We start from the raw sequence: 15,097 nt of genomic DNA, 5'->3' as shown, positions 1-15,097 counted from the left end.
GAGGAGGAACCTCTTCGGGACAGAGATGACAGTTGCTCTTTAAAATGTATGATTTAAATCGAGTTGATTCAAATCAAACCTTTTTACTAGTGATTAAAAACATGATTTAAATCAAATCCACCCTGTGCATGCTATACCTGAATACATCCATGCATAGGCATTCATGTCTATGGAAAGCTGTACACAGCACCTGGGCTTCCTGGACTGGAAGAATACGCCAACATTTTAGTTGAATGGGCTCAGGTGCCTGGGCACAAAAGCCCTTAAGCCACAAATTACAGTACAAAACAATGGTTACATCCAGACCCAAAGTAGATTGTTTTCTACTGCTATATAAATAAGCAACAATAGGAAGGCTATAAAACCCTAAAAAATGTTGAGTTCACACTGCCAAATCATCTGAGCGGGCTTTGCTGCTGGCACGGCTTGTCTTGCTCAAACGCCGACCGCTCTGGCAGTAACCGTTAGGCAGGTGGTGTGGCGCAGAGTGATTGGTCACTGGAGTGTTTTGTGAATAGTTGATGTGGATAAACTGTCCTTGTCCAATGTCATCTTCAGTTTGGACCCTCTCGGTGGCAAAGTTGGCCGTGTTTTGCTGAGATGCGAGTGTGTTGTTGAAGGGGGTGCCAAACTTGCCTTTGCCAGCATTTAGACATTGGTTAAAATCTGGCGGCGGGGTACAGCTCTGGGAGCGGTGCTCCGGCTCTATGGTGGCCACCCTTAAGGCATTTTGGCCACTTGGCGGTGGTCTAGTTAATTTCTGCTTAATAGTCTTCCATGACAAATAGTAGAGCTCAACTAGGCTCAGCAGAAGTGAGAGTGTGGCCACTGCCAACATGAAAACGATGAATACGTTCTTCTCAGTTGGCCTGGATACGTAGCAGTTCACAGGATGGGGACAGGGTTTCCTCTTGCATATATAAAGGGTCTCCAAAAAGATTCCATACAGCATGTATTGTCCAACGATAAAAGCTACCTCCATCACGGTGCGGATGAGAATGCTACACACGTACGTGTTTAACAAGCTTCCCTGAAGCCTGATTTTTCCTGTGATCTCATCCTTATAGGGAAGTTCTACTTTTTCCGTTGGGTACTCTTGCTGGTGGTAGCTTGAGTCTTTGTTCATGTCCTGTTTGGATTTCATTTCCTCTTCCCTAAACTTTTTCTTTTCCTCCACCCTGATTGTGTGCATGGCATGCCCCATATAGAGTAAGGATGGAGTGGACACAAAAATGATCTGGAGGACCCAAAATCTGATATGGGAGATGGGGAATGCTTTGTCATAGCAAACGTTTTCGCAACCGGGTTGGGTGGTGTCACACATGAAGTCCGATTTTTCATCTCCCCAGGAGGACTCCGCAGCAGTGCCGAGGACCAACATTCTGAAGATGAACAGTATGGTCAGCCATACTTTCCCCACCACTGTGGAATGCTTCTGTACTTCCTCTAAGAATTCCCCCAGGAAGGTCCAGTCACCCATGGCTCCTTGTCTTGGTCAGGCACTCTGTGAAAGGGACAAATGTCTTGAATATAATCTTACATACTGAAAGACCAATGCCAGGAAAGGAAAAAATGATCCCTTGCAGTGGGGCTGCATCCACAAGGGTTAATTGCTTGTTTAGATCTAGGGGAAATAGAAAAGAAGATCTACATACACGATCCTCTGCTCCTCTGCGCTGCTAGACTGGTCTTAGTAGCATCTTCTCCCCCATTTTCTGGAGGCCTAGGGTCCTGACATCATCAGCACCAATGCAGGGTCTATAGCTCTGCAATGGACATAATGACGACAAGGGACAGTCCATTGTTGAAGCATGGGGGAGCACCAAAGGCCACAAAAGCAGAGGATCAGGAAATTAAAAGTTCTTCTTCCCTCCCCTAAACTAAATGAGCAGTTACTGCACTGCACTCACACTGCAAGAGATCTTTTTAAGTTTCCAGGAGTTGGATTTTAAATAAACATTATTAAATTTGAAAGAAAAAAACTTCAGTTCTAGTAGATACTAAGCAGATATCAAAGCCATGATGTACTGTAGCTAGCAATAATTACTCACATTAAACTGAACTTTTTCTGTAATTTCAAAGATGTCCAAATGAAAGGGGTTCTAAAGGCAGAAGGTTTATCTTAATGCATTCTATGCATTAAGATAAAAATCCTTCTTTGTGCAATAGCCCCCCTAATACTTACCTGAGCCCCATCCCGACCCAGAGATAATGCACGAGTGCCTCGGCAGTCAGTGAGCCAATGAGAGAAAGGGGGCAGGGCTGAGCCACGGCTCCGTGTCTGAATGGACACACAGAGCAGTGGCTTGGCTCGGGTGCCCTGATCCTCCTCTTCTCAGGTCTCTTGCTGGTGCTCCTGGCCCCTTCCTCCTGTCGGGTGTCCCCACAGCAGGCAGCTTGCTATGGGGATACCTGACAGGAGGGAGGGGCCAGGAGATTTCCAATGAGTACCGCTCATATGTGTGCGACTTCAAGTTGCAGCGACTTCAAAGTAGTCCCTGCACTACTTTGGTCTGACTTTGATGCAACCTGAGTCGCATAGACCTCAAGTCCAGTTAAAGTCGTGTCAAAATCACGGCAAAAAATCGCCACAAAATCAGACGACTTTTTGGTTGCACAAGTGTTAAAGGGGCCTAAGTGTTTACAGAAAGGGGTTGGTAGCATAGGTAGAGGGCAGTTTTTTTTTTTTTACTTTAATGCGGGTAAAAAAAAACTTTTGACTTTCGAAACACTTTAAAATCAACATTTTGGCTATAAAGTTACTTAAAGTGTTTGTTACCCCAAACACTTTCTATTCCTGATATGTGCCTGCTGTACCATGTACTTGTATGAAAAAGTTGCCTGATCTCTTTATATTGCTTCCTTTATGTGAAATCCCTGGTGATCCTGCCAGTCCCTCTGCTTTCCTATATAAAACTGACTACACTAAGCAGGAGAGCACAACGTGGTCAGTTCTCTAGCTATGCTGGAAACTCCGTGTACTCTCCTCCAATGATCAGAATTGTCCTGACACGCCCCCCCCCCCCCCCCTGCACAGCCATTCATTGGGTAGCTCAGTGTGTTGCTGCTTATCCTCCCCCCAGCTCTTATGCAGCTGAGAACAGAGGGAATGTGATCACTTATAAAAAAAAAAGGTATTTAAAATGTTGTTTTTTTTATATCTATACAAATATGTTTTGCCTTTCATTTCTATTTTAAACAAAATAGATTGTTTTACAAGGTGATCATTTATAATCACTTTAAAACTCCCTAGAAAATTATTTAGTTCGGAAAGTAGAGGCCCTGCAGAGTAAAAAGATAGCAGTTGCAATTTTTTTCAGTTGCATGAAATTTGCGCAACTGTTCATCCAATTTATATTTTTGGGGGAAAAAAACACAAAAATAAAATTTCTTGCACACAAACAAAATGTAATCCCTATTTTGTGTACAAATTAAAAGAGAGTACCTGAGCAAAAAAAAAAAAATGAGCGGAGGGACGGCATGACAGGTGGCTAAAGGGGAGGGGTTAATAGTTTTGGGTAGTGTAAATGGGGCCAGCCTTATAGGGCAGGGACCTGTGGCTGGGGAGGGGTCACAGGGAGTTCAGGAGGAGGTATGTAGGGTGTAGGGGCCAGTCGGGACCAGGCAAGAAGGAAGAAGCTTCTCAGCAGGGAGAGAGAAATGGTTTTCCCTCTTGTGGTGGCTGATGCACCCTGCTTCCAGTAGGTATCCTTCCTGGCCATGGACATAGAGCAGCTTTTGTCATGGCTGCGGGCTAACGCAGCGAAATGGGGGAGCTGCCTGGCTGCAGTCACAGGTGGAGGCGCTCGTGCTGGAGCGGGATGCCTGTTCACCTGCGGGGGGGGCCAGAGATCCCTCGTGCTCAGAGGTCCAGGCCTCCGGAGCGCTTCTGCCCAGACTCCACCCCCAAACTCAGCGCCAACAAGGGACCCTGCAAGGGACCCTCCAGACACCTCAGAGAAGCATGCTCCTGCTTTGTCTGGAGGAGAGCCTGGGACATCAGAGATGCATGACATGTCCTTCCCCATGTTTTCCAATGATACCCATTCATATATGTGCAACTTAAAGTTGCAGCAACTTCAAAGTAGTTCATGCACTACTTTGGTTCGACTTTCATGCAACTTGAGGGCCATAGACTTCAAGGTTAACCCTCAGAAGTTGCATGAGAGTTATACCTGAAGGTTATACAATTACAGTACATAGTGAGGTTGAAAAAAGACATCAGTCCATCCAGTTTAACCTATGATGTGTGTGTGTGTTTGCTGTTAAAGAGGTTGTAAAAAAAATTCTCTTCTTTTTGCAACCTGTAATAGAAACACATAATGAGCTAGTATGCATCGCATTCTAGCTCATTATGAAATACTTACCTTAGAACGAGCCCCCGCCGTGCCATCCGCTTACCTCTATGACGGGCGACATGTCCAGTCGCCCGTCTTCCGGGATCGCGGCATCCGGCCATCTGATTGGCCGGAGCCGCGGTGACGTCACGCCCGCGCACGCGCGCGGGAGCCGATGGTCACGGCACGGGGCTCTGAAGGAACGGCACGAGCGGCCGTTCCTTCAGAGCGCATGCGCCAGTGACGTCACTGGCTGCATGTAAGGTAAATATCTCCTAAACGGTACATGTTTAGGAGATATTTACAGTACCTATAGGTAAGCCTTATCATAGGATCACCTATAGGTAAAAGTGTCAGAGGAGGGTTTACTTCCTCTTTAACCGGTTGCCGACCGCCGCACGACTATATACTGCGGCGGTCAGCCCCAGCCAGGCAGAGTGACGTATCGATACGTCACTCGCCTGTCACTGACTTGCGAGCCTATTGCGGGCGGGCGCGTGCCCGCCGAGGCGCGTGCCCGCCGCGGCTCGTTCACAGACAAGTCAGTGCGGGTGTCCGGCGGACTCGATGTCCGCCGGTCACACTACGATCGCTCCTGTGAAGGGAGAAAGGCGGAGCGGCTTATGTAAACAAGCCGCCCGTCATTCTCCCTGGTGTAAAAATGAAGATCTGACAGTTCTACTATGTAAAACCGTTGATCTTTGCTTTTACACCAATAGCCATGTCCCTGCACAGTTAGAAACACGCCCCTAGGACACACTTAACCCCTCCCTGTCCAATAAAGTTAACCCCTTCCCTGCCAGTGTCATTTTTGCAGTAACAGTGCATATATATAGCACTGATTACTGCAGTAATGTCACTGGTACCCCCAAAAGTGTCAAAAATGTCAGTCAAGGGTCTGTCCGCCGCAATGTCGCAGTACCGCAAAAAAAAATCGCAGATCGCCGCCATTACTCGTTACAAAAAAAAACACCAAAAATGACAAAAATCTTTCCCTTTGTTAGTAAACGCGATAACTTTTGCGCAAACCAATCAAAATACGCTTTTTGCGATTTTTTTTTTTACCAAACATAGGTAGCATAAAACAAATTGGCCGAAAATGTTAAAAAATTTTGATTTTTACATTTTTTTTGGGGGGAATTTCATATAAAAAAAAGTGAAAAATATTGTTATTTTTGCAAAAATTACGCTCTTTTTTTGTTTATAGCGCATGATCAAAAAATCGCACAGGTGATCAAATACCACCAAAAGAAAGCTCTGTTTGTGGGAAAAAAAGGACGTGAAATTAGTTTAGGTATAGCTTCGCACGACCGCGCAATTGTCCGTCAAAGTCACGCAGTAAAAAATCGCAAAAAACCCCCTGGTCTTTTAGCAGCCAAATCCTCCGGGGCTTAAGTGGTTAACCACACATTGTATTCCTCTTTATGTTGTGGTCTTTAAGGTGCCCATCTAATAGTTTTTTGAAACTATCAATGCTCCCTGCTGATATGACTGCTTGTGGAAGAGAATTCCACATCCTTACTGCTCTGACAGTAAAGAACCCCTTACCTATTTTAAGGTTAAACCGTTTTTTCCTCTAGTTTTAGTGAGTGGCCACGTGTCTTATTGTATTCCCTTTCTCTAAAAAGTTTGTTCCTTATGCTAGGGTCATCACCAGTACAGCCCAGGACCGGCCTCCTTGCCTTGTTCCCTTCTACCCCTCCTGTCACCCATCTACTCTGCTCTGATGACAATGCAACAGTTGTCCAATAAAACTGGCCAAAGTCGTATCCAAGTTGCACCCATCCAAAGTTGCACTCCAAAGTCTGCACAACTTTGGAGTCTTACAAGATGCCTAATGCAATTTTGACGCAACTTTGGATGGGTGCAACTTGGGTGCAAAGTGTGAATGGAGCCTTAATCCAACTGGCAAACATAATAAATTAGTATGTATTTGTAATGATCAGCTACATCTAGTGGTGATAATGTAATAGTTTCATAAGTCACTCCATTCTGTATGAATAAATAACATTCAAGCTGTTGAAAAAAACAGCCTAACACCATTCGATTTTGCCTCTATTTGCACAGAATATATGTACATGTAGTTTCACAGAATGCAGAGCTCTGCAAATCTTTTATAAATGCACCCCTGTATTTCACTGACTAATTAGTACCCCTTTCCCTAGATCAGGGGTGAGGAACCTTTTTTCTGCTAAGGGCCATTTGGGTATTTATAAAATCATTTGGGGGGCGTATAAAATTATCAACTTAAAAATGTGCCTGTTATATTTGGTCAAACATTTAATTAACTGACCCCTAATGTGATGGCTGCAACTGCTTCTCTTTGGTGAGGTGTGTGATATTAGATGGTATTGATGATGTTGCTACTCGCAACTGGTTTTCCATGTTTGCGTCGGTCAGTCTGGAGTGCAGTCGACTCTTTGTGGTGGTAAGTTTTGAAAAGAACTGCTGGTGGGTACAGCTGGCTGGTACTGCTGGTGGGTACAGCTGGCTGGTACTGCTGGTGGGTACAGTTGTCTCAGGCTGGTACGGCAGGCTGGTACTGTGCTGTAGGTACTGCTGGCTGGTACTGTTGTGGGTACTGCTGACTCTGGCTGGTATTGCTGGCGCTGGCTGGTACTGCTGTGAGTACTGCTGGCTGTGGCTGGTACTGCTGGCCTCACTCAGACTGTCAGAACAGAGACGGAACTATACAGGAAGCATCGGCTCCATTCTGACAGATCAGCTGAGAGACTCAGCTGCATGGGGGGCCGGACCAAATGACTTTGAGGGCCGCAACCGGCCCCCGGGCCTTAGGTTCCCCACCCCTGCCCTAGATCATATGAAAACTAATGTGTACCACTTTTGGCCAGTAATTGCCAAACTGTAGGCAAGAAGTTAGTTCTGTAGACCAATTTACAGCTTTGTTGTTAAAGCCTGGTACACACAGGCCGGCTTCTGTTGAACGGGCATGCTGCAAAACCAGTAGCTGATTAGTATCTGATTAGCGCTGGCAGCCAATGCTGATTGGTGTGTTCTGGTTGGTGGGGGGGAAGACTCCATGTCAGAACACAATAGATCAGCGGGGAGATCACTGTACTAACATTGGATAGTTAGTACAGCAAGCTCACTGGGTTGAAGGAAAAAAACCTGATAGTGTGTTCCATGCTTTATCGTTCTGAATAGCAGGAAAGATCCCATTACACAAACTGCTGAATTTGTCAAAGGAAGGACACCCCCCTCCTCTATTTCTAGCAGAAACTTACTTCTACCATCAAAGGCTCCTTTTACAAGGGCGGATCACCTGTCAGATCCCCGCTCTCCTCTATGGGAGATCGGATGAAAACTGACCGCCTGCCTGTTTTCATCCGATTCTATCCGATCCGATCTTCCAGACGGATCGAAAATAGGGTTCCCATCCGTCTGGATTTCACGGACCACATCGGATCAGATAGCATTGGGTGTCAGCGGACATGTCACCACTGACATCCGCTGCTCCATAAGGGTGCATGGAGCATCTGATCAGGTCCGCCTGAAAAAACTGACAGCTGGACCTGATCGGAAAGCCCGTGTGAAAGGGGTCTAACTTAGTTTTTCACAGGGTGCCAGGAAGCATGAAGGCACTTGACCTTTCTAATAAGCAAGCAGGCAGTTAGTGCTCAGGATGGTTTCCAAATTGAGTGTCTTGAAGCTCGGACATCATCTACCATACCACAGCTAACCACTCTGTGTGTGGCTGCAGGGGAACAGCAGTGGCGGCTGTCAGTCCGCCATTAGTTTAAATGGGCTGAGCAGCCGCTGCTGATTGCATAACTCAGTCATTCCAGCAGCAAGAATCCGCAGCAATCCGGCGGCCTCACTAACCCAGCCATGTGAAGGAGGCTTAAAGCAGAGGTCCACCCAAAAGTGGAAGTTCCGCTTTAAGGACTCCTGAGCCCCTGACATGCCACATTTCACATGTCATTTTTTTTATTGGGGGTGTACCTAGTTTTGACAGGTACCCGCTCCCACTTCAGCACGGGCCGCCTAGGCAACTCGAGCGGAAGTTCTCCTCTCCCCCTCCCTCCCTGCAATCTTCTGGGACACGTCACAGGTCCTAGAAGATTGCTCAGCCATTGGGGAAGCTCAGCGCGACTCGCGCATGCGCAGTGCACACCTGACTGTGAAGCCGCAAGCTGTCACAGCTGGGTGCCCACACTTGTGATGCGGCGCCGGGGAGAAGCGAGGGAGAGAACTGAGGGTTCGGGAGGCTGCATCGCTGGATTGTGGGACAGATGTGTGTTCTTTATTAAAAGTCAGCAGCTACAAAAAGGGTAGCTGCTGACTTTTAATAAACACAAAAACGACTGGAACGCCGCTTTAAGGTCTCGTTCACACGGGTGTACTATAGCCCATGCAAGGGCCGTGTTTGCCAGCATGGGGATGCCCAGGTGTTCTGTGCATCCGCATGCAGGCAGTCCCATTCCTGTCAATTAGAATGCAGCGGCTGCACGGACACAGCCACAACCCCCAATTTGACCGCCGTGCGAGTGCGCAGCTTTGACAATGTGTATTTTCTGGGCCTTGCACCCTCACAGCTGCCAAATTTGGGAGCAGCACCTGTGCAGTTGCTGCGTCCCATTTGACATGAATGGCGCTGCCTCACCTGTGCATCCCCATGCAGGCAAACACAACCCTGACATAGGCATACGCTATAGCACACCCGTGTGAACAAGGCCTAATTTAGATCAGAAAAGCAGTTCTGTATTTATTTTAAGCCTATAAATTAATAGGAAACCTGAAATAATTTAACATAGCATTTGTTCCTAATCTGTGGGAAAATGTGATTTTCTTTGCCATTATATACATTTAATCATTTAAATAAACGTAACTTTGGCAGCACAAAGATCCCTTTTTTTGTGTGTCAGGTTTGTGACTTTCCCCCCCCCCCCCCGGGCTGTGCACTCAGATTAGATTTTATATATTGGGCAGCAGCTTGTTGAATCTGAAGCAAGCTATTATGCCATTCATTGCGTGTCCTCCACGCTCGTCTCGTGATCTCATCAGCTGATGACGCTTACCACAAATTAATCATTGTTTTCCTCTACGCTCATGTCCTCTGGGTCCTGAGCCTCTTGTGGATTTTCTTCGGGTGCAATGGCCTTGCCTGATGGTGAGAAAATAAAGAAAATTGGTCAGATTTTTCAAGGGTTAAAAATAGACATGCTGCTTAAAGTGGAACTTTACCTATAAGAACTTGATATTGATTTATTGGCAAGGAACATACATTCCACATGCGACGGGAGTCGCTTTGGTTGGGGGGCCCGTGGAACCCAGCTAACCTTCGAGAGGTTGAGCAATCCCTCTCTCAGCTCCCTAGGCCCCTCTTATGTGTAAGTCACCCTGTGTCTATTACAACGCTGTATCTTGGCCTAGGCCAACAAGGCCCAGGCCTAGGGCGGCACCAAAAAATGCCCCTGAGTCTTATGGGGTGGACTGGGTCGGGAGAAAAAATCTGTCTGGCGCCCCCATAAAGCCCCCATCTTATACATGGGGGGTCAGTGTATATATATATATATATATATATATATATATATATATAATACAATGGAGGTCAGTGTGTATTTATAATACAGTGGGGTGTGTGTATATATATATGTATATACAGTGGGTACGGAAAGTATTCAGACCCCCTTACATTTTTCACTCTTTGCTATATTGCAGCCATTTGCTAAAATCATTTAAGTTCATTCTTCTTCCTCATGAATGTACACATAGCACCCCATACTGACAGAAAAACACAGAATTGTTGACATTGTTGCAGATTTATTAAAAAAGAAAAACTGAAATATCACATGGTCCTAAGTATTCAGACCCTTTGCTCAGTATTTAGTAGAAGCCCCCTTTTGATCTAATACAGCCAGGAGTCTTTTTGGGAAAGATGCAACAAGTCTTTCACACCTGGATTTGGGGATCCTCTGCCATTCCTCCTTGCAGATCCTCTCCAGTTCTGTCAGGTTGGATGGTAAACGTTGGTGGACAGCCATTTTTAGGTCTCTCCAGAGATGCTCAATTGGGTTTAAGTCAGGGCTCTGGCTGGGCCATTCAAGAACAGTCACGAAGTTGTTGTGACTGTATGTATATATATATATATATATATATATATATATAATACAATGGGGGTCAATGTGTATACATAATACATGGGGGTCAGTGTAAACATATTACATGGGATTACATGGGGGTCAATGTGTGTTTGTGTGTGTGTATATATATATATATATATATATATATATATATATATATATATATACATATTACATGGGGGTCAGTGTATATATAATACATGGGGTGATGGGGGGGAACAGTGTATATATATAACACATAGGGGTCAGTGTATACTTTGTATATAATATATGGGGGGTCAGTGTATATATATATATATATATATATATAATACAATGGGGGTCAATGTGTATACATAATACATGGGGGTCAGTGTAAACATATTACATGGGATTACATGGGGGTCAATGTGTGTTTGTGTGTGTGTATATATATATATATATATATATATATACATATTACATGGGGGTCAGTGTATATATAATACATGGGGTGATGGGGGGGAACAGTGTATATATATAACACATAGGGGTCAGTGTATACTTTGTATATAATATATGGGGGGTCAGTGTATATATAATAAATGGGGGGTCAGTGTATATATAATATATGGGGGGTCAGTATATATATATATATATATATATAAAACACATGGGGGTCAGTTTATATATAATACATAGGGTGAAGGGGAGGCAGTGTATAATAAATGGGGGGCCATTCACCAGTCTGCCTGCCTGCAAGGAGAACTGGGGGCTTCAATAATAATACCAGATGAAGAGGTGGATCCTAAACAGGAAGGGGTGGGACACATTTGAATGGGGGTGCCCAATTTTAGTCTTGCCTAGGGCAGCACAAAACCAAAATACACCATTGGTCTATTAGGGGCACAGGGTGACCAAGGAAATGATGGACAGCTACTTAATGGACACTGACAATTTGGTTTGGATTACTCAAATGGGACAGTAATATTTGTCAACAATATATCTCAAGGAATATATGAAGACTCTGGGACTCTAGGCCTAGGATCCATGTTAAAGGCCTAGCTGCCTATTGCCAATAGGGGACTGCTTCACACAGTCAGACTCCTAGCAGATGCTAATATTATCAGCTCAACCACCTGTCTTCCACACATTGTTGATTATGCTAATTAACTCACATATTGTCTACTGTGGGTTCTGTGTTTATACTTAGGATAATATGTAATGTATTTTGTTTTAGCCTTGTTGCAGTGCTGAGGTAATTAACGTGTTAATTATAACATTGTCTAGATGTGGATTCCCATTCACCTATTAAAATCATGTGAATAAAAGCGCTGCTTCAAAATGTTGTGTGCAATAAACAATATAAAGTGCTGGTGCTAAACAATTTTTATATAAAGTCCATGATACAAAATATAGTGCAAAAAAGTGTCCGTGCTGGTAGGTATCTTCTGCTGGTGATATCACAGTGTTTCTTTGTGCTCCCCTCCTGTGATTCCCTACTCACCAGAAATGTAGATCAAATAGGCGTGTAGTGCTCCCAAGCATAGATATGAGTAATGCTTCCACTCCTTCTCCTCCAAACACATAAGGTACTTAATGGATCTTGCAATATTCCTAAGTGGTTCCTTCACTCATATGGCTCTCATCCTTCATTATTTGATCTCAATATGAATCCAGGTCAGTTTTGACATCTGTGGTCGTGGGATGTGCAACTTCTGTTCTCCTCTCTCTCTTCACCAGCACTGTGACAGCAAGCATAAAAATCGCACACAACTCACATGACGAATGCCTGGGCCCACTTAGGAATATTGCAAGATCAAGGAAGTACCGTATGTGTTTGGAGGAGAAGGAATGGAAGCATTACTCATATCTATGCTTGGGAGCACTACACGCCTATTTGCTTTACATTTCTAGTGAGTAGGGATCACAGGAGGGGAGCACAAAGAAGCACTGTGATATCACCAGCAGAAGATACCTACCAGCACGGACACTTTTTTGCACTATATTTTGTATCATGGACTTTATGTAAACACTGTTTTTGCACCAGCACTTTATATTGTTTATTGCACTTGTATGCTGATATTGCACAACATTTTAAAGCAGCGCTTTTATACACATGATTTTAATATTTTGAGGTTTTAGCACCTTATCAGCAGCAGCTTCTTTACCTATTTGCACATTTTGTAGCACATTGTTTTTCACCATAGCTCGGTTTTATTAACCGGTTCCGGACCGCCCACCGCATATTTCCTGCGGCAGGCTGGCCCTCCTGCGTGAAACAATGTCAGCCGCGTGCCTGCAGCTAGGGGGCGAGCACGCTTCCGCCCCCCACTCGGCAGCGGGGAAGCCGATGTAGCCGGCAGGCGGCTCCGATTGCCGCCTGCCACCCGCGATCCCTCCCCGCTGAGAGAGAAGAACGGTCAGCTGTTGTAAACACAGCTGACCGCTCTCTCTGGAATGATCACAGAGCTCCTGTGATCCTTCTATATAGTATCACTTGTCTCTGTGATCATTTTACAAGCAACGCCCCCATACAGTTAGAATCACTCCCCTAGGCTCACATTTAAACCTTTGATCACTCACAGTGTTAACCCCTTCCCTGCCAGTGTCATTATTACAGTAACAGTGCATATTTTTAGCACTGATTACTGTAGTAATGTCACTGGTCTCACCAAAAGTGTCAAAAATGTCAGTTAGGGGTCCGATTTGTCTGCTGCAATATCGCAGTTCCGCTAAAAATTGCAGATCGCCGCCGCCATTACTAGTAAAAAAAACAAACAGTAAAAATTACATAAATCCTTCCCGTAGTTAGTAGACGCGATAACTTTTGCGCAAACCAATCAAAATACGCTTATTGCAATTTTCTTTTTACCAAAAATATCATATCAATAGCAGAAAACAAATTGGCCTAAAATGTTAAAGATTTTGATTTTTAATTTTTTTTTTGGAAAGTTCTATAGCAGAATGTAAAAAATATTGTTTTTTTTTTTTTTTTTTTTTCAGAATTGTTGCTCTTTTTTTGTTTATAGCGCAAAAAAATAAAAATCGCACAGGTATTTAAACACCACCAAAAGAAAGCTTTGTTTGTGGGAGAAAAAAGGATATCAATTTTATTTAGGTACAGCGTCGCATGACCACACAATTGTCTGTTAAAATAATGCAGTGCTGAATTTCAAAATATGGCCTGGTCATTAAGGGGGAAAATCTTCCGGTCCTATATATATATATATATATATATATATATATATATATATATATATATTCAGTTCCCATTCACCTATTGTTTCTGTCCAGGTGGCTAGGTAATTAGTTCAGGTTATCAGGTTAATTATATTTCTGTACATAAAATTTCATCTGCAAAGGATAACGTAATCAGGCACCTGCCCTGGTGGGGTAATTTGATAAGGAGGGGGATGTTCTCTTGTGTGGTATATATTGTGTGTGAGTCTGTTCAATAAAAGTTGTTGTTGTTCCAGATCTTTACCAGCTTGAAGTTGAGAGTTGAAGCTGTTATAGCTGCAAAGGGTGGGCAAACTCAATATTGAACCCTACGTACTAAGGGTCTTTTCACACGTGCGGTCCGCTCGGTGGACTCCCCTTTGCTCAGCGGGGGATCGCTCCACTGATCCTCGCTAAGCAGGCAGATGCTCACTGTGCAGAGTGGAGATGGACAGAGTTCTGCTCTCCCCTATGGGGAAATCAGGTAAAAATGGACTGCATGTCTGTTTACAACCGATCTTATCCGATCCGATCCTCCAGATGGATGGAAAATAGGGTCACCCTCCGTCTGGATTTGGCAGACAGGATCAGATCAGATTGGATAGCAGCGGGTGTCATCGGACATTTTACCGCTGACATCCGCCGCTCCATAGAGGTGAATGGAGCATCCGATCAGATCTGCCTGAATAACTGACAGACGGACCAAATCGGACTGCCTGTGTGAAAGGGGCCTAAGACTGGGATGCCATTAAAGTTCATGTGCGTGTAAAGGCAGGTGTCCCAATACTTTTGGTAATATAGTGTACTTCCACTTAGCAGTCAGTTTAAGATAGGACATGGCAAGGATCACATTCATTCCTTCTCAAAAGGAGGTAAGAATCAGCAGTAGGCTTTCCTAAAATCCTTGCAGGCCATGAAGTTTACCTGGAGGGGATTGAAAACAATAATACAATTTCAAAAATTGTTTTTAAAATCTGCAGCTTTCATTAAAAGAATACCTGCCATTAAAGTCCTTATGCAAACACTTCCTGTCTACGGTGACAACTGTCTCCCAACTGTGCTCCTGCGTTGTCACCCTGTCATACGCACCCCTGATGGACACTACAACAATAGCACATTTTTTGTGATACGTTGTAATTTGGCAAACTGAATGCCATCTAGTTAATTTTATATCTACTGTCATCTGCTCTTCCTATGCTCGCCAAAAAAACACATTTGTTTCCCTTTAAAGGGGCGGGTTGGCATTCCTGATCCTTTATCTCACCACTGCTCTTTACAGCTGCCTCATTAAATAATCTTCCTTGTGTATACAGGTGCCTCGTGATGTTTTCTCTCCATAGAGAGCCCATTCCCTGCTCCGAATAATCAACATCCCCAGCCAGCGGGAGATCACCGTGACAAATAAGTGCTCAGCGCAGCCACTGACAGTACATGCATCGTGAATACACAAAGCTTGGAACTATGAACCAGTTTCAA

The 15,097-nt window shown here is 44.4% G+C and overlaps 1 protein-coding gene across 1 annotated transcript in view; it reads right to left on the bottom strand.

Annotated features, from left to right (window-relative positions):
- Positions 1-201: 201 nt before the first annotated feature.
- The window catches only part of GJA5 (gap junction protein alpha 5), a 165,185-nt gene continuing 150,289 nt past the window's right edge, over positions 202-15,097 (bottom strand). Inside the window, exons 2-3 of the mRNA XM_082245785.1 lie at positions 9,377-9,462; positions 202-1,504 (exon numbers count right to left, since the gene is read on the bottom strand). Of these exons, the coding sequence (XP_082101911.1) occupies positions 383-1,480 (1,098 nt within the window). The 5' untranslated portion in view covers positions 1,481-1,504; positions 9,377-9,462 and the 3' untranslated portion in view covers positions 202-382. The remainder of the gene's footprint in view (positions 1,505-9,376; positions 9,463-15,097) is intronic.

This window comes from Pelophylax lessonae (assembly GCF_965119305.1).
Source record: "Pelophylax lessonae genome assembly, chromosome: 2".
NCBI lineage: Eukaryota > Metazoa > Chordata > Amphibia > Anura > Ranidae > Pelophylax > Pelophylax lessonae.
This window is presented reverse-complemented; position numbering and strand designations above follow the sequence as displayed.